This window comes from Colossoma macropomum, unplaced genomic scaffold, assembly GCF_904425465.1.
Source record: "Colossoma macropomum unplaced genomic scaffold, Colossoma_macropomum, whole genome shotgun sequence".
In the NCBI taxonomy this organism is placed as follows: domain Eukaryota; kingdom Metazoa; phylum Chordata; class Actinopteri; order Characiformes; family Serrasalmidae; genus Colossoma; species Colossoma macropomum.
Window position 1 is genome coordinate 17,583,888 of NW_023494792.1, and position 15,172 is coordinate 17,599,059.

The 15,172-nt window shown below is 38.5% G+C and overlaps 1 protein-coding gene across 8 annotated transcripts in view; it reads right to left on the minus strand.

The window, feature by feature from the left end:
• Positions 1-15,172, minus strand: part of LOC118811813 (neuronal cell adhesion molecule-like) — a 109,671-nt gene that overhangs the window by 12,843 nt on the left and 81,656 nt on the right. For 4 of the 8 annotated variants that reach the window (XM_036576325.1, XM_036576321.1, XM_036576318.1 and 1 more), the window contains 16 exons: positions 14,875-14,997; positions 12,217-12,387; positions 11,756-11,812; positions 10,376-10,487; positions 8,628-8,812; positions 8,066-8,197; positions 6,551-6,694; positions 6,148-6,259; positions 5,514-5,680; positions 3,908-4,055; positions 3,392-3,516; positions 2,094-2,195; positions 1,603-1,800; positions 1,355-1,425; positions 951-1,176; positions 645-760 (listed from right to left, as the gene is read on the minus strand). In XM_036576325.1, coding sequence (XP_036432218.1) covers positions 645-760; positions 951-1,176; positions 1,355-1,425; positions 1,603-1,800; positions 2,094-2,195; positions 3,392-3,516; positions 3,908-4,055; positions 5,514-5,680; positions 6,148-6,259; positions 6,551-6,694; positions 8,066-8,197; positions 8,628-8,812; positions 10,376-10,487; positions 11,756-11,812; positions 12,217-12,387; positions 14,875-14,997 — 2,189 coding nt within the window. Of the gene's footprint in view, positions 1-644; positions 761-950; positions 1,177-1,354; positions 1,426-1,602; positions 1,801-2,093; positions 2,196-3,012; positions 3,043-3,391; positions 3,517-3,907; positions 4,056-5,513; positions 5,681-6,147; positions 6,260-6,550; positions 6,695-8,065; positions 8,198-8,627; positions 8,813-10,375; positions 10,488-11,755; positions 11,813-12,216; positions 12,388-14,874; positions 14,998-15,172 lie in introns of all 8 variants that reach the window. The other 4 variants (XM_036576323.1, XM_036576322.1, XM_036576317.1 and 1 more) reach the window with 2 other exon arrangements.

Sequence of the window (15,172 nt, forward strand, 5' to 3'; positions counted from 1 at the left end):
AAAAGGAAACCATAAAAAACATTACTCACAAACTTTTGATGGGCAGTGTATACGAAGCAGGGTATAAATCCTCTGGGTTATATAGTTTTTATAAGTCAGCAAAGCTGTGTGCAGATCCACTGCAAGACTGAACATCATAACACTGATATGAATTGTGATAAAAATCTTATGATCCCATTGAGACCAAATCTGTGGTTAGAGCAATGCTCAGGCTGACTTTATTCTAGTAAGAACTCTGCAGTAGCTGATAACACTGCCTTCCTGCATGGAAAAAGGAGGTCTTTCCCAGAACTGGTTCTGTCATGGTGCAGTCTTTGCAGAGACAGTGTAAGGGTCTCTCAGAGGAGCAGTGAAACTAGGACTGCTTTTTTAATACAACTCAAAGCTAGTGAACTGATCTAGGATCTGTTTTTGCAAAGGACAACTGCATATGAGGAATCTGACTCTATAATAGTGCTCTAATCACAGGGCTTTATGCTGCCATTTGCTGTCAATTAGCGTACAAATGGGTTGAGTTCATTTCTGTTGCTTTCTGTTGCAATATGCTACAATATACTCAAACTATCTAAATATGAAATATCTTTAAACATATTATTTACACAGTATACACATAGTATTGCAATTACATCAATAGCAAGACATACCCTGTAGCCTTGTAGTTTCCCACGCACTGATTTTGCCGGTACTGATTTCCAGTACACTTCTGCCAGAGTGCTGTTCTGCACCAGAACCCGGGCAATCTCTGGAGCTTCCACTGGCACTGCGAGATGAAGAGGAAATGTACTTCTTACATAATAAACATTTCAAAATGTCAACACAGACTCTCATCATCTTTCTTATGGTCCTCAGTGGTCCTCAAAACTACTAATAGAAATAGAATGCTAATTATATTGTGCTACTCATACTGCACAAATGTGTTTTACGAAGAGAAAATCAAATAGGTTACTAACAGTCTTCTCCTGAGTAGCCAATGATGACTGCTGGATTTGGTCCATGGCCGTAGTTGTTCACAGCCTGAACTTTCACCTCATATGGTACAAAGGTGGGCGTCCCAGCTACCACAAACTTTGAGACATTGGCCACTGTCACAGAGGTCCACTTTTCGTCCACATGCATCTGCCTCCACATGACTTTGTACTGAAGACCAGGACCATTCCACTGAAGACCCGTCAATGGCTTAGAAAGAAGGTTTAGCGTTACTACTTAGCATCCATATAGCAGTTCACCATTACCAGTTAGTATTCATAAAGCTCCAGGTCATGCACGTTCATAAAATGAATATGAATAAAAATGAAATTAATAAAAAAAATCTTTGTTTTATATGGCTGTGGCTGGTAAATACTTTCTCTATTACCTTCCAAGATATCACCAAATTGTTAGGTTCTGTGCCCATGCCTTTAACTTCACTGGGGTTCTCATCAGGAGCTGGAAAAGAAAGTGAAAAAGAGGGAGAGCGAGAGAGAGGGAGAGAGGGATACATTATATGTAAGCGACTAACTGAAGTAAACTGACAGAAATGCACAGATTCCATCTATGTACATACAATCTACAAATAACATTAAGTTACAGTTCCACACTACCAGAAAATGCAGGAGGTCTTACCTGCAGGGTTGGTTCTGTACTGGCGTGAGGGCTGACTGGGCAGGCTGTAGCCAATATCATTACGAGCTATGACTCTGAAGCTGTAGTGGACAAACGGGGACAGCTTGAGGTGAGCTGTGGTCTTAGTGCCGGGCACCTCCGTAAGATTATGCCAAGTGCCACTGTCATGAAGCGCATCTTCATATTGAATAAGAAACTCTGAACAGAAGAAGAAAATATCAAAATGGTTAAAATGAATCGATAGTATAGTCCTAACCCATCACTTCATTAATCACGTCCTTTTGCGTGTATGTGTTTGTTTGCTCAAAATTGTAGTTTGTAACACAAACAAGACAAAATGTACATATTTTTTTCTTGGTTAGGTCTTTACACATCAAAATATTACATGTCAAAATAAATGTGACTATGTAAACTAATGACAATAACAACTCATTGTTTTGGTGAGCAGTTTTGCACAACTGCTATCAAAAAAAAATAAAAGACAAACATACTCTTAATAGGACTGTTGTGTTCGTCTCCAGGGATCCAGGTAAGCTGGACACTGCGTGCTCCGGGATCGGTCAACTCCAGATCTGTAGGAGCATCTGGTTTTTCTGCAGTTGGACAAAGAACAGAGGTTAAAAATACTGTAAATAGTGCTGAATAGCAGCACTTCTCCAGTATTGTGATACTAAACTTAAAACAGAACAAAATACTCAAGTTAAAAAAGTATGTTCTTGTTTCTTCTCTGAGTGTTCAAAAATAAAGATGACATGCAGATGAATCATGCACTAAAACATCTCAAAATACATTATTTTAAATGTTAATACATCTTGCAAATGCAATACACATCTCACTGGATAAATGCGTTGTTCACACTGATATAGGGGTAAACAACTTCCACACAAAAGGATTTAATGGGGATGCTTCGCTTTGGAGGAACCCCACTGAGCACAGTGGCATGAGCTTACTAATGTAAACATGGGAAATGATCAAAATGCTTTTCTGCTTGTGGTGTCAGAGGACTATATAATTTACATTCATTTACCTTAGGTGGTACAAAGATAAACTCCAGGTCTAATAACATTTGTGCTTGTTTTCGAAGGACAGTGTTGAGCAAGTATGCAAAATGTGCAAAATACTCAAAACTGCATCAACATAAACACTATTCATACATTTCAGAGGCAAAAAGACAAAAAGAAAGCAAAAATGAGAAAGTTATACAAAACTGAAGTGTATTTAAAGGTTCAATGGCTACCAACCTGTGGTTCAAGCAAGACGCTAATGAAGTCACAAGCACAAACATCAAAGCAAACATCCAACCAGCAATGAATATGTAGCTACAGCACAGCATGCGCAACTGCACCTCCACACATACACCAACCCAGGTGAGTATGGGATGTGATGTGGTGTGCGTGAGGCAGTTTTTACCGTAAATAACCGCTGGTGTAGGGGTGGCCTCTGAGATTGAGCAGGGTAGGAATGAGTTAGGAGTTAGAAATAAGAATACATACAAAAGTTTGAAGTATTTTTAGAATAGTAATGCAGATTGTAATGGAGTGATAATTATAGAGATCATTCATATTAATTTGCTGCAAAATCTATTTCCCAGATCAGTCATTTACTTTTGCTTCATTCCTTGAGTGAGTTGAATTGCCCTTAGCTGGTGTATCCAAAAAACAGACTAGGAAAATGAGACAGGGCCTATTAAAGAGCATTTCTTTAAAGACAGCTTGTATCTTTGTTCAGCAGAAGATATGAATAAATAACATTATAATTCACAAAAAGGGGAATAGATAACATGACCTACCAACAACAGTGAGCTCTGCACTGGCTGAGTCCTGGTCTAGTGTTGTGTTCATGATGCATGTGTATGTCCCTTCATCATTCTCTGTCACCTCCATGATGGTAAGACTATCTGAATCCACAATGAATCTGAAAGCAGTTGTAACAATGTCAGTCAAAACTGATGTTAAAACTGTCTGAATCCATAATGAATGTAAAATAATTGATGTCAGAAGTATCATGGATTTATGATGCATGGATTTGTTCCTGAGGCATCCTCTAATGATTCATTATTAAGGCTAATGAACAATGGACCAGAGAAAATTACTTGCCACTTGTCACAGCTAGTACTATATACCCTGTGCCACAGATAGTAAAACACCAAGGGATCTGATGCCTCTATTACTGTAAAGATATTAAAATGACATGCCATCCTCTCTAATTATATCCTTTCAGAATATACAAGGATGGACTATAAATACATGCTCAGACTTTGTGCTTGGAAACATAATAGTGCATGTTATGTATCAATAATACAAACCTCTCATCATCAGGAAGCTCTCCATTATCTTTGAGCCAGGTCATGGTGGGAATAAGAGAGGGGTCGTGCTTCACTTTACACTCAAACACCACATTCCTGTTCCTCTGGACTACCTTATACTCAGGCTGCTTCAGGATCCGAGTGGGCTCTGAGGGACACAAAAAGCCAAGCACATCAGCCAGTAAGAAATGACTCAACAAACAGATGAGGCCACAAAGGCACATGTAGTAATTTAAAGGGAGAAAAAAATGTACATGCATGTTCTCCAATATACACTTCTGTGCAAAAGATTTCAGTCCAAACAGCCAATAAGTAAAAGTTATTTTTAAGGAGACATTTCTGAGGAGATTAGATAAAAGATAATCCACTTGCATAAGGATAGAGAAAATCAAAGGAAAACAAGTGAAAAAATCAGGAGTTTCCAAAAATGGAGTTCAAATTTGCAGAGAAAATGGGGACTACTAACAAGCGTGTAAGACCTGGCAGACCACCAAAACCACCAACATCACTGAATGTGTTTGAGATTACCTGGATCGTGAGAAACAGAAAATTCAATCAGCTTCTAAGACTGAACTTTGAAGGTGTGGAAAAATTTCCCTGCAGATTTCTTTGAAAAACAAACAGTAAGTATTTTGAAAAGAATGGAAACTGTAATAAAGGCAAAGCGTGGACACAGTACATAATAAAAAAATGTGATATTTAGTTATAGAGGTTTCTGTGTAATTCTCTGTTAAATGTATATTTTCTGCTTTTTTCCTGATGCTGAAAAATAAATAATATTTACTGAGCAGCCATTTTGTTTGGAAATTAAATAAATAATGGATGATCTCTGACTTTTGCTGTATGTTTTCTAAATAATATAAGTTTCTCTTCCCTTTAGACTTGTTAGCCCTGACCCACACAACAGCTGCCAAAAAGTCTGGCAGTAGACGATAGTGGAGAAAGGTTTCAGGGCTTAATGGACAAGCAATATAGCAGTTTCCTGTTGTGCTCTTTGGAAAAGCACTTAACATCATCTGTCTTCATCTGCAAAACAGACAACTAGCAAGCTACCGACTAAACCCCTCAACCTAATGCTTACACTGCAAAAAATGACATCTTTGCAAGTTAAATGATCTTAACTATATGTGGATATACCAAATATTCTTCATGTAAAGATTGGTATAAGCTTATTATTAGAGAATTTAACTTATTTCTAGACGTTTTATGTATTCTGAGTAATTTTATTCAGTAAAATTATCTCACTACATGCAATGTGCTTGAAACAATCTGCCAATACAGTGAAATAATTTTAATGAATAAAATTATTTTACATGAGTAAAAACATCTAGAAATAAATGTAATAACAAATATATTATTCTAAATATTAGATATTTAGAGTAGATTCAAGATGATTTCTCTTGTTAAGATACCAATTTTTGCAGTGTAGAAGGGGGTAGGAGGGCATCACAAGTGCTCCCAAGGTTACAGATCCCTTGGAAAGCTGTAAGGATAAACATAAGTAGACTGAAAAAAACATGAACCCTATTCCTACACTAATTACTGATTTAAGCCAATAGAACATTCTCTTTGAAATTCAAATGTTGCATTCCATATTAACACCCACCTTTGACCTCCAGGTATACATGATTCTCGGAGATGCCGAAGGAGTTGGTGGCGACACAGGTGTATTTGCCGCTGTTGAAGGCCTGCGCCACAGGGATCTCTAGAGTTCCGTTCTCATGAAACACAAATGGGTCTCCAACCAGAACACTGGAGCGGCTGTCTTTAAACCTGCAGGGAAAAGTCCTATTGTGATCCCACCAGTATGCTGCTATCTTGCTGCCTTACATTTAGAAAAACTCCATGGTGAAAATTTTTGCCTCAGATAAAAGAAAATAAGTATGCTTATAGCTACAGTTATGTCCGGTTAAAACAGGAAAAAACAGCCAAGAGTTCCTGCTTTGGCCCCAGCTCTCTAATTATGTTTTGGTGACAAAGCTGTAATAATTGCTGTTGATGCTGCATGTTAGAGACAGTGTGGCTGGGTTTTGACAATGTAGTAAAGTTAGTTTAATAACTTTTAAAAGTGTAGAAGTTCATCAGAGCTAGGCGCTAAAAGGAGGTATTTAGCAGCCTTGTTAAAGCTCTGTATATAAGGCATGTGAAAGCAGAGCCAAAGTAGCTCTGTTAATGAGCAGAGATACATGTTGGCTTGTAAACACACAAACAGAAACGCAGATGCACACTCACACACATACCACGTGATTCCTGGTAGAGGAGAGCCGAAGGAGGCGCAGTCCAGAAGAGCAGGCTTGTTCATGATGACCTGGTAGACCTTATTCAGAGGAGTGAGCACTCTGGGAGGTTCAGCTGCAACACACAAATCCAATTAAACAAGCAACACCTAGACCAAAATAACTGAGGTGATAATGATAATAATGTTGTATTGGCACTGCTGGAATGCTCAGCATCTTCTCTAAACCTGGGAATATCTAGTCACCACCCAGAGTACTCATTGTGTAGACACACTATTTTTCATTATTACTTACAGGCAAGCAATATGACATGGTCATAATAGAATATTTACATAATTGTATTTTATCTCATTGTATTTAATAAGCTGTTAATTAGATAACTTGAAACAGGCTTTTAATTACGCACCCAGCACGTTGACGAAGGCATTGGAGAGCAGGTACCCATATTCATTAGAAGCATTACACTGGTACACAGCGCTGGAGCCGGTCTGAACCTCAGTGAAAATAATGGTATCATCCTCCACTTTCCTACTGAGATCTGCAGGAGCATCTATTAGACAACAGAACACAATAAAGTACAGTCATATGACTGACAGTGGACAGAAGTGAGTCTTAATCCTTAGAAGGCTAGAGTTATTATTGTGATTTTGCTGTACGTTTAATGTACATCATTTCTATGTGCAATAATATAATTACATAATTAATTAGTCAGTAAGTTAGTTATGTATTGAATTAGATACACACTCAATTACTATTATGTATCAATAGATCCCAGTCCTCTGTTTCCTTTTGCTTTGTTTGACTGATATCAAAATAAAATATCTCCTCTTCTACATACAAACACAAATGCTATAACCATTTAGACATGCGCCAGTACACTGTTATTCACTATACTTTAATATTACATTTGCATTTACGGCATTTAGTAGACGCTCCTATTCATATTGAATATGCACAGTAGTGTTAATATGGACTCTCTTAGTTTAATAATCAAACACGTTGTGGTTTCGTCCATGTTTTTAGATGTGCAGATCAGTTCTGCTTTCACAAGCTTCCACTACACTGCCACACCCTGATCATAATAATACAGTACTTCCTCTGAGTGGATCAGAACAGGTAAACGTTCTCAGAGCGTGCAGCACAACAGAGCGGGAGAGGTCCCAGAACTTCATTAAAAAATGATTAGACATGATTACATAATTAACCCCTTAAAGGGCCAGGCCTCAGTGTCGAGTCCAAAGTGTTATTACACACTTCTATAATCTAAGAATAACCCAGTCAGTTGGCATTGTAGTCCAGGTAGTTACTGAATAATAAGCCTTAGTATGTAATAAGGCTGGGATTTTAAGGGGTTAAAAATTTAAGTTTGAAAAAAGACAAACATTCCATGTTTTATGTTATGTTGGAGCATTTCACAGCTCTAGGAAAGGGTTGCAGTGATTTATGGCAGTTTTCAGCTCCAGTGCTTAACTGCGTAAAGGTCCATATGATAATTATACACACAGTTTGCATCAATATGGGTGTTTTTATTTTTTCAAAGGATTATTATATTGAATATATTGTACATGTTTACCACATACACAGTTCTTCTATTTAAAAATAGTATTGAGAATATAGTTCGTTTAGTTTTAAACATGAAGTGTTTTTTCTAATGTTGTGATAACATCATAAAACATTATAAAGATTTGGTAATATAGATATACAGATATATATATATATATATATATATATATATATATATATATATATATATACATAATGAGAGACCTAGAAGAGTGAAATGCAACTTAACAGAGAACCTAATGCCAACTGTGTACATGTAGATTCAGGCAACCTCTTAATTTCCACTTTGCCTTTTATCAGTTTAACACCTCATGCATGAGTACTACAGTGAGGATGAGTGAAAAGGACAGAGACTGACTCTCAATGGGGACTCCATTCATGAACCAGCTGATGGTGGGTTTGGGGTTTCCTCTCGCTCTGCAGGTCAGCACCCCAGTCTCCAGTGGAGCCAAGACCAAATTCCGTGGAGCGCTGATCCAGTATGGTGCAGCTGGAAAAGACCAAACAAACAACACAAACACTGCATAAGGAACATATCTTTATTTTAACCACTTCTAGGCAGTGAAGAGAGCAAGAATGAAAGGAGCCATGAGAAAAGCTAAGCACTCAAACACATAAATTATTCATAATAATTATACGATACAGACAGGCAGTGTGCAAAACTTTTCCATCTGACAGCGTCTGTTTACAGTAAGGAGCCTACAGTGAAATGTCTAACTGCTATCAACATTGAAAATGTTTTTTCCTGAGACAATCTAATTACACGTTCTCAATCTTCAGTCCTGTTTACTGACACAACATGAGTTCCCCAGATAATAAAATCATGCACTGCATTTAAAAATCAATAAGAGGAAATGTAGAGAGGGTAAATGTGAGGTGAAGTGGTTGAGCGTGTGTTTGATGTGCAATCCATCTCCCACCTTTCACTGTCACTCTGATGGTGTGGTGGACGGAGCCCAGCCGGTTCTTCGCAGTGCAGCGGTACTCGCCAGCGTCCGCCTCCGACACATCCACGATCCGCAGTGTCTTCTGAAAGTTCTGGAAGGAGGCTCTCTTGGTGGGGAGCTCACCACTGACCTTACTCCAAGCAACCTCTGGAGTGGGGCTACAGAGGAGAGGAGAAAGAGAGAAAACAAGGAGAGAGATAAAGAGCAAAATGAGGGAAGGATTTTTACAAATCATTGTTTTTTACATACTCAGACCCAGCAGCACAAAATGTGCTTTGATACAACTGCAATATGCAGCCACAATATGCTTAAATTTGATGGTCAATTTACTATAACACTGCAGCTTATTATTCAAACTGCGCATAGCTTCGCCCACTAACTGTACACTGCAAATAATAGTATCTTGTCAAGTGAAATGATCTTAAATCTAATATATCTAAAATTTCCATTCTGAGATGGTTGTGTGCTGATCACAAGATTATCTAGCTTATTTCTAGACATTATTTAACGGTTTAGGTAACTTTATTCCGTAAAATTATCTCACTATGCTGGCAGATAATTTTGCAGGTTTTAAGCACATTTTTTTTAAACAAACAAAATTATCTGCCTATATAGTGAGATAACTACTTAATACAATTACTTAAAATAAGTACAAAATGTTGAGAAATATGTTAAATAATCTTAAATTAAGCTTACAACAATCTCAACAGGAGATTATTATTATTTTAGATTTATATATATATTAATAATATAAATATTAGATTTACTGACAACATTTAAGATACTTTTAGATGCCATTTTTTGCAGTGCATTCTCATAAGATGCAGCGTTTAAAAGAGGCAGTGGGATAATGAAGCTAACAACTTTTGAAAAAATAAAAGTGTGAAAGATTGTGGTGTTAATAAATTATGTTTTTTCCCACCAAAACATTCTACATGGGTGACATTTTTCTCCGGCTAAAGAAAAGAGTTTATGAAACAGAAACATAGATTGTGAATGCACACTGCAGCTGCATTACGGCATATTTCGTGCCCTGTCTTCTCATACACGTACGTGTTCCAAGCATCTGAACAGTGCTATTCTGATGGCAAACAGTTTTTCATGTGTTCAAAGTTCGTGCCTCTGTCTAACTGCTGTGCTGCTGAAATTGTTATCAAAAACACATCTTTCGAGACATTAACGTAAATTTAAGCTTGGTTTTAAAAGGTGGAGCAATATTGATGCTCAAACTTCAGTAGTCGAGCAGAATATGTAATCAACTGCATATGTAATATCTCTGACCACTTTTTGCATGATCCTCCCACGTTTGAATATGCATGAGTAGGAGAAGTGCATTTTGTACTTTTCACACACAAGTCCCATAATCTGCGAGTTTAGGCTTGTATGCCAGTTTCACACATAACATGTGGGTAGAATGCATACAATGCATACAATATTAGCTCAGTTTAAATCCTTGGGCCCTACTCTGACACAACATTCGACGAAATGTTGGCAGCAGACTGGCCAATCACTTTAACCCCTTAAACTACAGGATTGTTATGCACATAATATGCAATAAGACTTTATTCATAAACTATGTAACTAATATGTAATGTTTTTATGAAAGTGAGTAACTGAAGCATAGGCCCACATACAGACCCTGAGGGTTTAAGGGCTTATAAGAGTGTGAAGAAAACAACAGCAGAGTACAGAAGAAAGAGTAGAAGGAAGTGTAGGCTTACAGCCCCTCAGCAATGCACTCCAGCTCCAGAACCTGTCCTCTAAGGACCATCTTGGAGCTGGTAGAACCAGTCGGAACCAGAAATGAAGGCCGCCTCTCTTCTGCTGGGTCATCTGAAGCGAGAAAAACATCTCTACTCAGAATATGAACTGAAATGCACGAGCAAAGCTGCTACAGTCACAATCACATCATGGTCTGGGATACAACTACTATAAAACATAATGAAAACATCTTAATGAAAGCAGTTTTTAATGCTACTGCTGAGCAGTCCACCATCATTTCACCTAAAAACTTTTGTTCACTTATTAGATGTATTTCAGGCCCAAAGACTGTTATAACCTTCATAGAAGTTTCTCTGTGTTTCTCTTTCTGTTCTTTGCTATATTGAATATGAAAGTAAACTAGACTGGGCAAAACTTACTTTACCTTGGATTCAGGTATTAAAATTATCACTATGCTTATAAATGCGATCATTAAGCAGAGAGATGTGGAACATGAAGCTGCTGGTTCCTCTTACTCTGCATGTTGTGGTCACCTAATTGAATGAGTGGCTTAAAATATGGAACATTTCAATCAATCAAACATAATTAATGAACAACCAATTAAATACATGGGGCCATATTTACTATAGCCAGTAGCACAGTAACTAAAATGTTTGATACATGATAAAATATTTAGCATGTCATTATTTCATGACTTATGACCAAATCAATTTGTGGTCATGCTAAAAGCTGTAGTAAATCAGGCCTATGAAATGAACATGAGGTTGTACAAGCAATGAGAAATGAGCAGATGGCAGATGTGAGTAATAGAACAAGAGAATGAAATGAATGAAGTGATCGGCAAGAGGAGTGGAAAGTAACAGAGGAGTTGGAGACTATTTTCACATTAAAAATTATAAGCATGTTATAATGGCTATTTCATTATTCAGATCTAGATAGTTCATGCCAGTTAACATGAACATGCTTGCAGGAATACAAGTACTTGCGCATGAGTTGTTCCATTTGTCCAGTGAAAAATATACTAATATAACTAGTAATTTGAAACTACAATAATAATTAAATATAAAAGAAAATAGCTGCCTTAGCTGAGGATAATAAAAGGATAATATTGCCATGCATTCAGAAAAGGACATTTAATATTCAGATTAGCAGGTAATGAATCAAACAGAATAAAAGTCTAGAGGAAACAGAAAAAGAAGAATATTTCAGAACGTGTGAACCCACATAAAATGATTGTTTGTTTGGAACAGGTAAGGAAAGATAGATAAAAGACTGAGGTTAGTGATTGGGCTGTGCGGTTGGTTAAACTGCGACGGGGGTTAATCTCTAGGGTTGGTTAAACCATCAAGGGGCAATCACTAGGGGGCGGCATCACTCACCACCGAACAAATCAGTGTCATTCAAATAAGCTGCCATTGTCTCATTGATTGCATCCACTGGAACACAACAGAAGGTCAAACGCATGAATCATGATATTGAAATAACATGAACAGAACATGTCTGTGGATACAAAATAAAAGAAGTGGATAAATAAACCAACAAGGAAATTAAAACTGACCAAAGGGTCAAAAACAGCTTCACAGTATGTAGTCATTTTCATAAAAAACACATACAACTCATGAGTATCCTTAGTTGCTCAGAGTTGATTACCATTTTCAAGCAATGAATGGAGGTCTGGAGGTTTTAGTGCAACCTTCTCAAACAAAAACCAGTGTGATTTCTGACAATGGTCTCCATTCAGCACTGGTGTCAGAAGTGTGAGTTATAATAATCATAACTGCGGGAAACTACACCCTGGCTTTTCTCCTACAGATGTATGCAGCACTCATAAGGGACTCACTGTTGAGGACGCGGACGGTGATGGGCTGCTTCTGCTGAATGGTCTGTGTGTGGGGGAAGCGTGCGTAACAGATGTAGTCACTTCTGGAATCCTCCGTCACAACGTTGGAGAAGTAAAGATCTCCATTCAGACCCTGAGAGACACGCCGACTCTGAGGGAGACGTTGGAAATCTGTGGAGAGGAACACAAGGAAGAAGAGTGAGAGACAGAGATAGACAGACAGTGAGAGAGAAAGAGAATAAAGAGAGAGAATAGAGAAACAGAATAAAGAGAAGGACATGAGAGAGATATGAGAAAAGAGAGAGGGAGAGGGAGAGGGGGAGAGAGAGAGAGAGACAGAGATAGACAGACAGTGAGAGAGAAAGAGAATAAAGAGAGAGAATAGAGAAACAGAATAAAGAGAAGGACATGAGAGAGATATGAGAAAAGAGAGAGAGAGAGAGAGAGAGAGAGAGGGAGAGGGGGAGAGAGAGAGAGAGAGACAGAGATAGACAGACAGTGAGAGAGAAAGAGAATAAAGAGAGAGAATAGAGGAACAGAATAAAGAGAAGGACATGAGAGATATGAGAAAAGAGAGAGAGAGAGAGAGAGAGGGAGAGGGGGAGAGAGAGAGAGAGAGAGAGAGAGAGAGAGAGAGAGAGAGAGAGATGACAGGGAGCAGTGGGGGATGACAGGTAAGGCTAGTGTGAGGTAAGACTTTCATGCTGTAGCAGGACCTGTGTGACAGCTACACGCTTGGCAGGTAGACAGAGTGAAATAGAGTGAAGTGGGGAGAGAGAGAAAGAGAATAAAGAAGAGAGAAAGAAAGAATGAAGCATGGAAGCAGTTTACTGCTACCTGTACTACTGAAGAGAATGAACGCACTACAACATGACAGCACCATAAAAACAGAAACACCTAATAGCAATCCTAAAGTAATGCAGCTTGTAACGTGACAACAGAGCTAACCTAATATATTCAGTTCTATTCATTTACAATCCTAGAATAGCAGAGCTGGGTTTTTAGACTCATCCTGATACGCTTTCATCATACTGATGAAATTCAACATCACGCAAGAGTGATCCTAGAAAAGCTTGCCTAGTTCTGTGTTGTTCCGTGACTTTAACCCTTTATATCTTGAACAAAAATAACGTGCAATCTTGGTTGCATAAAATCACATACACACTACAATGGCCAAAAGTATGTAGACACTTAAACATCACCTCCAAATGTGCTTATGTTCCATACACTGAACATCTCATTCCAAAACCACGTGCAATAACATGGAGTGGGTGCACCTTTAGCTGCTCTAACAGCCTAGACACTTCAGGGAAAACTTTTTTTGTAACATGGTCGCATTGATTCTCTTTCATTCAGCAACAAGAGCGTTAGTAAGATCTGGGGCTGATAATGGGCGATAAGGCCTGTCTCACATCTGTCATTGCAGCTTATCTCAAAGGTGTTATGGTCAGGGCTCTGTGCAGGCCAGTCAAGTTCTTCCACTACGGAGTCAGCAAACCATGTCTTCATGGACATCACTTTGTGCCCAGGGCATTGTAATGCTGAAACAGGCAGGAAAGGGCATTCCCCAAACTGCTGCGACAAAACTGGCACAAAAAAAGCACAGAATTCTCTAGAATTTCACTGTGTCCGACAGCATTAAGATTCCCTACACTGGAACTATTGGACACACCATAAAAAAAACCCAGGCCCTTATTCCTCCTTCAACGAACTTTCTTGTTGGCACTATGTATTTGAACAGGTAGCAGTCCAATGGTGGTGTACTTTACACCACTCTAGTCAACGCTTGGTATAGCACATGGTGATTTAAAGGTTGTCATAGAAAATCCAATCTATGATGCTCCTGATTCACACTTCTTGTGCTGATGATGCTTCCAGGAGCAATTTGGAACTAGGTAGTGAGTGCTGAATCAAAGACAGACATGTTTTCCATGCTATGTGCCTCTCCACTCAGCAGTCCCATTCTGTGAACGTATGTGGCCTGCCGCTTCACAGCTGAGCTACTGTTGCCCCTAGATGTTTCCACTTCATGTGTCTTGTTCCGTGTGCTTTTGTTTACGTCTCCCGTTTGCTTTTGTTGTTTTTGTCTATCTCCTCCCCAGTCATCTGTCCTACCTGTGTCTAGTCTGTAGCCCCACCTTCTTGTTAGCCCCCGGTGTTTCTCTTTCTTTGTCTATATATTCCTCTTGGTTTGTTCTGTTCCTTGCTTAAAGTTGTTTGTAGTGTGTTTTGCTGATTCTTAGTTTGAATAGTTTTTCCTGTGTATTTCGTTTTCTGTTCTTTGCTTTTGGTGGTTCTTTTCATTTCTTTTGTATTTTCCTTGTTTTGTTTTTCTTTTATTTTTGTTTTTTTTTTTGCTACTTTCTCCATGAACAAGAATAAAACTGCTCAATCGCACTTGCATCCTGCCTTCTCGTTTCTTTTGGCTTCCAGCTTGCTACACTATGCTACAAAAGGTTTTTTCCTTGTAGCCTAGCTCTCATCCTGGTAATTCTGGCACTGTCCAGTTGAACAGTTGCACTTACGATAAAAATGTGTGAACTGAAGGTGTTGTCAACAGCACAAGCATTTGTGGCTGGTGGAAAGATCCTGTTGCAATGCCTGAGCATGTGGTTGAGCAGTGTTGAGGTGTGTTGTCAGCTAAAGAGAAATGCTTACTGTTGTCCATCCAGAAGATTATGGGAGGGGGCAGTCCTGCAGGTGGTCTGCACTGCAGCACTAGAGACACACCCTCCTGCACGATGATCGGCTTGATCTTCTCTTTCGACCACAGAGGGGATCCTACAGGACATGTCACAAGACACCATATCACTGATTACAGGAATTGTACATGACCAAATGGAAATCAACTTTCTTTTGGAGTAATGAGGGAAAGGAAGGAATGGGAAGGATTTAACTTTAAAGTAATAGTTCAGTAAAGAAACAGTAAGTGTGCATGTATATGTGTGTTTGAATT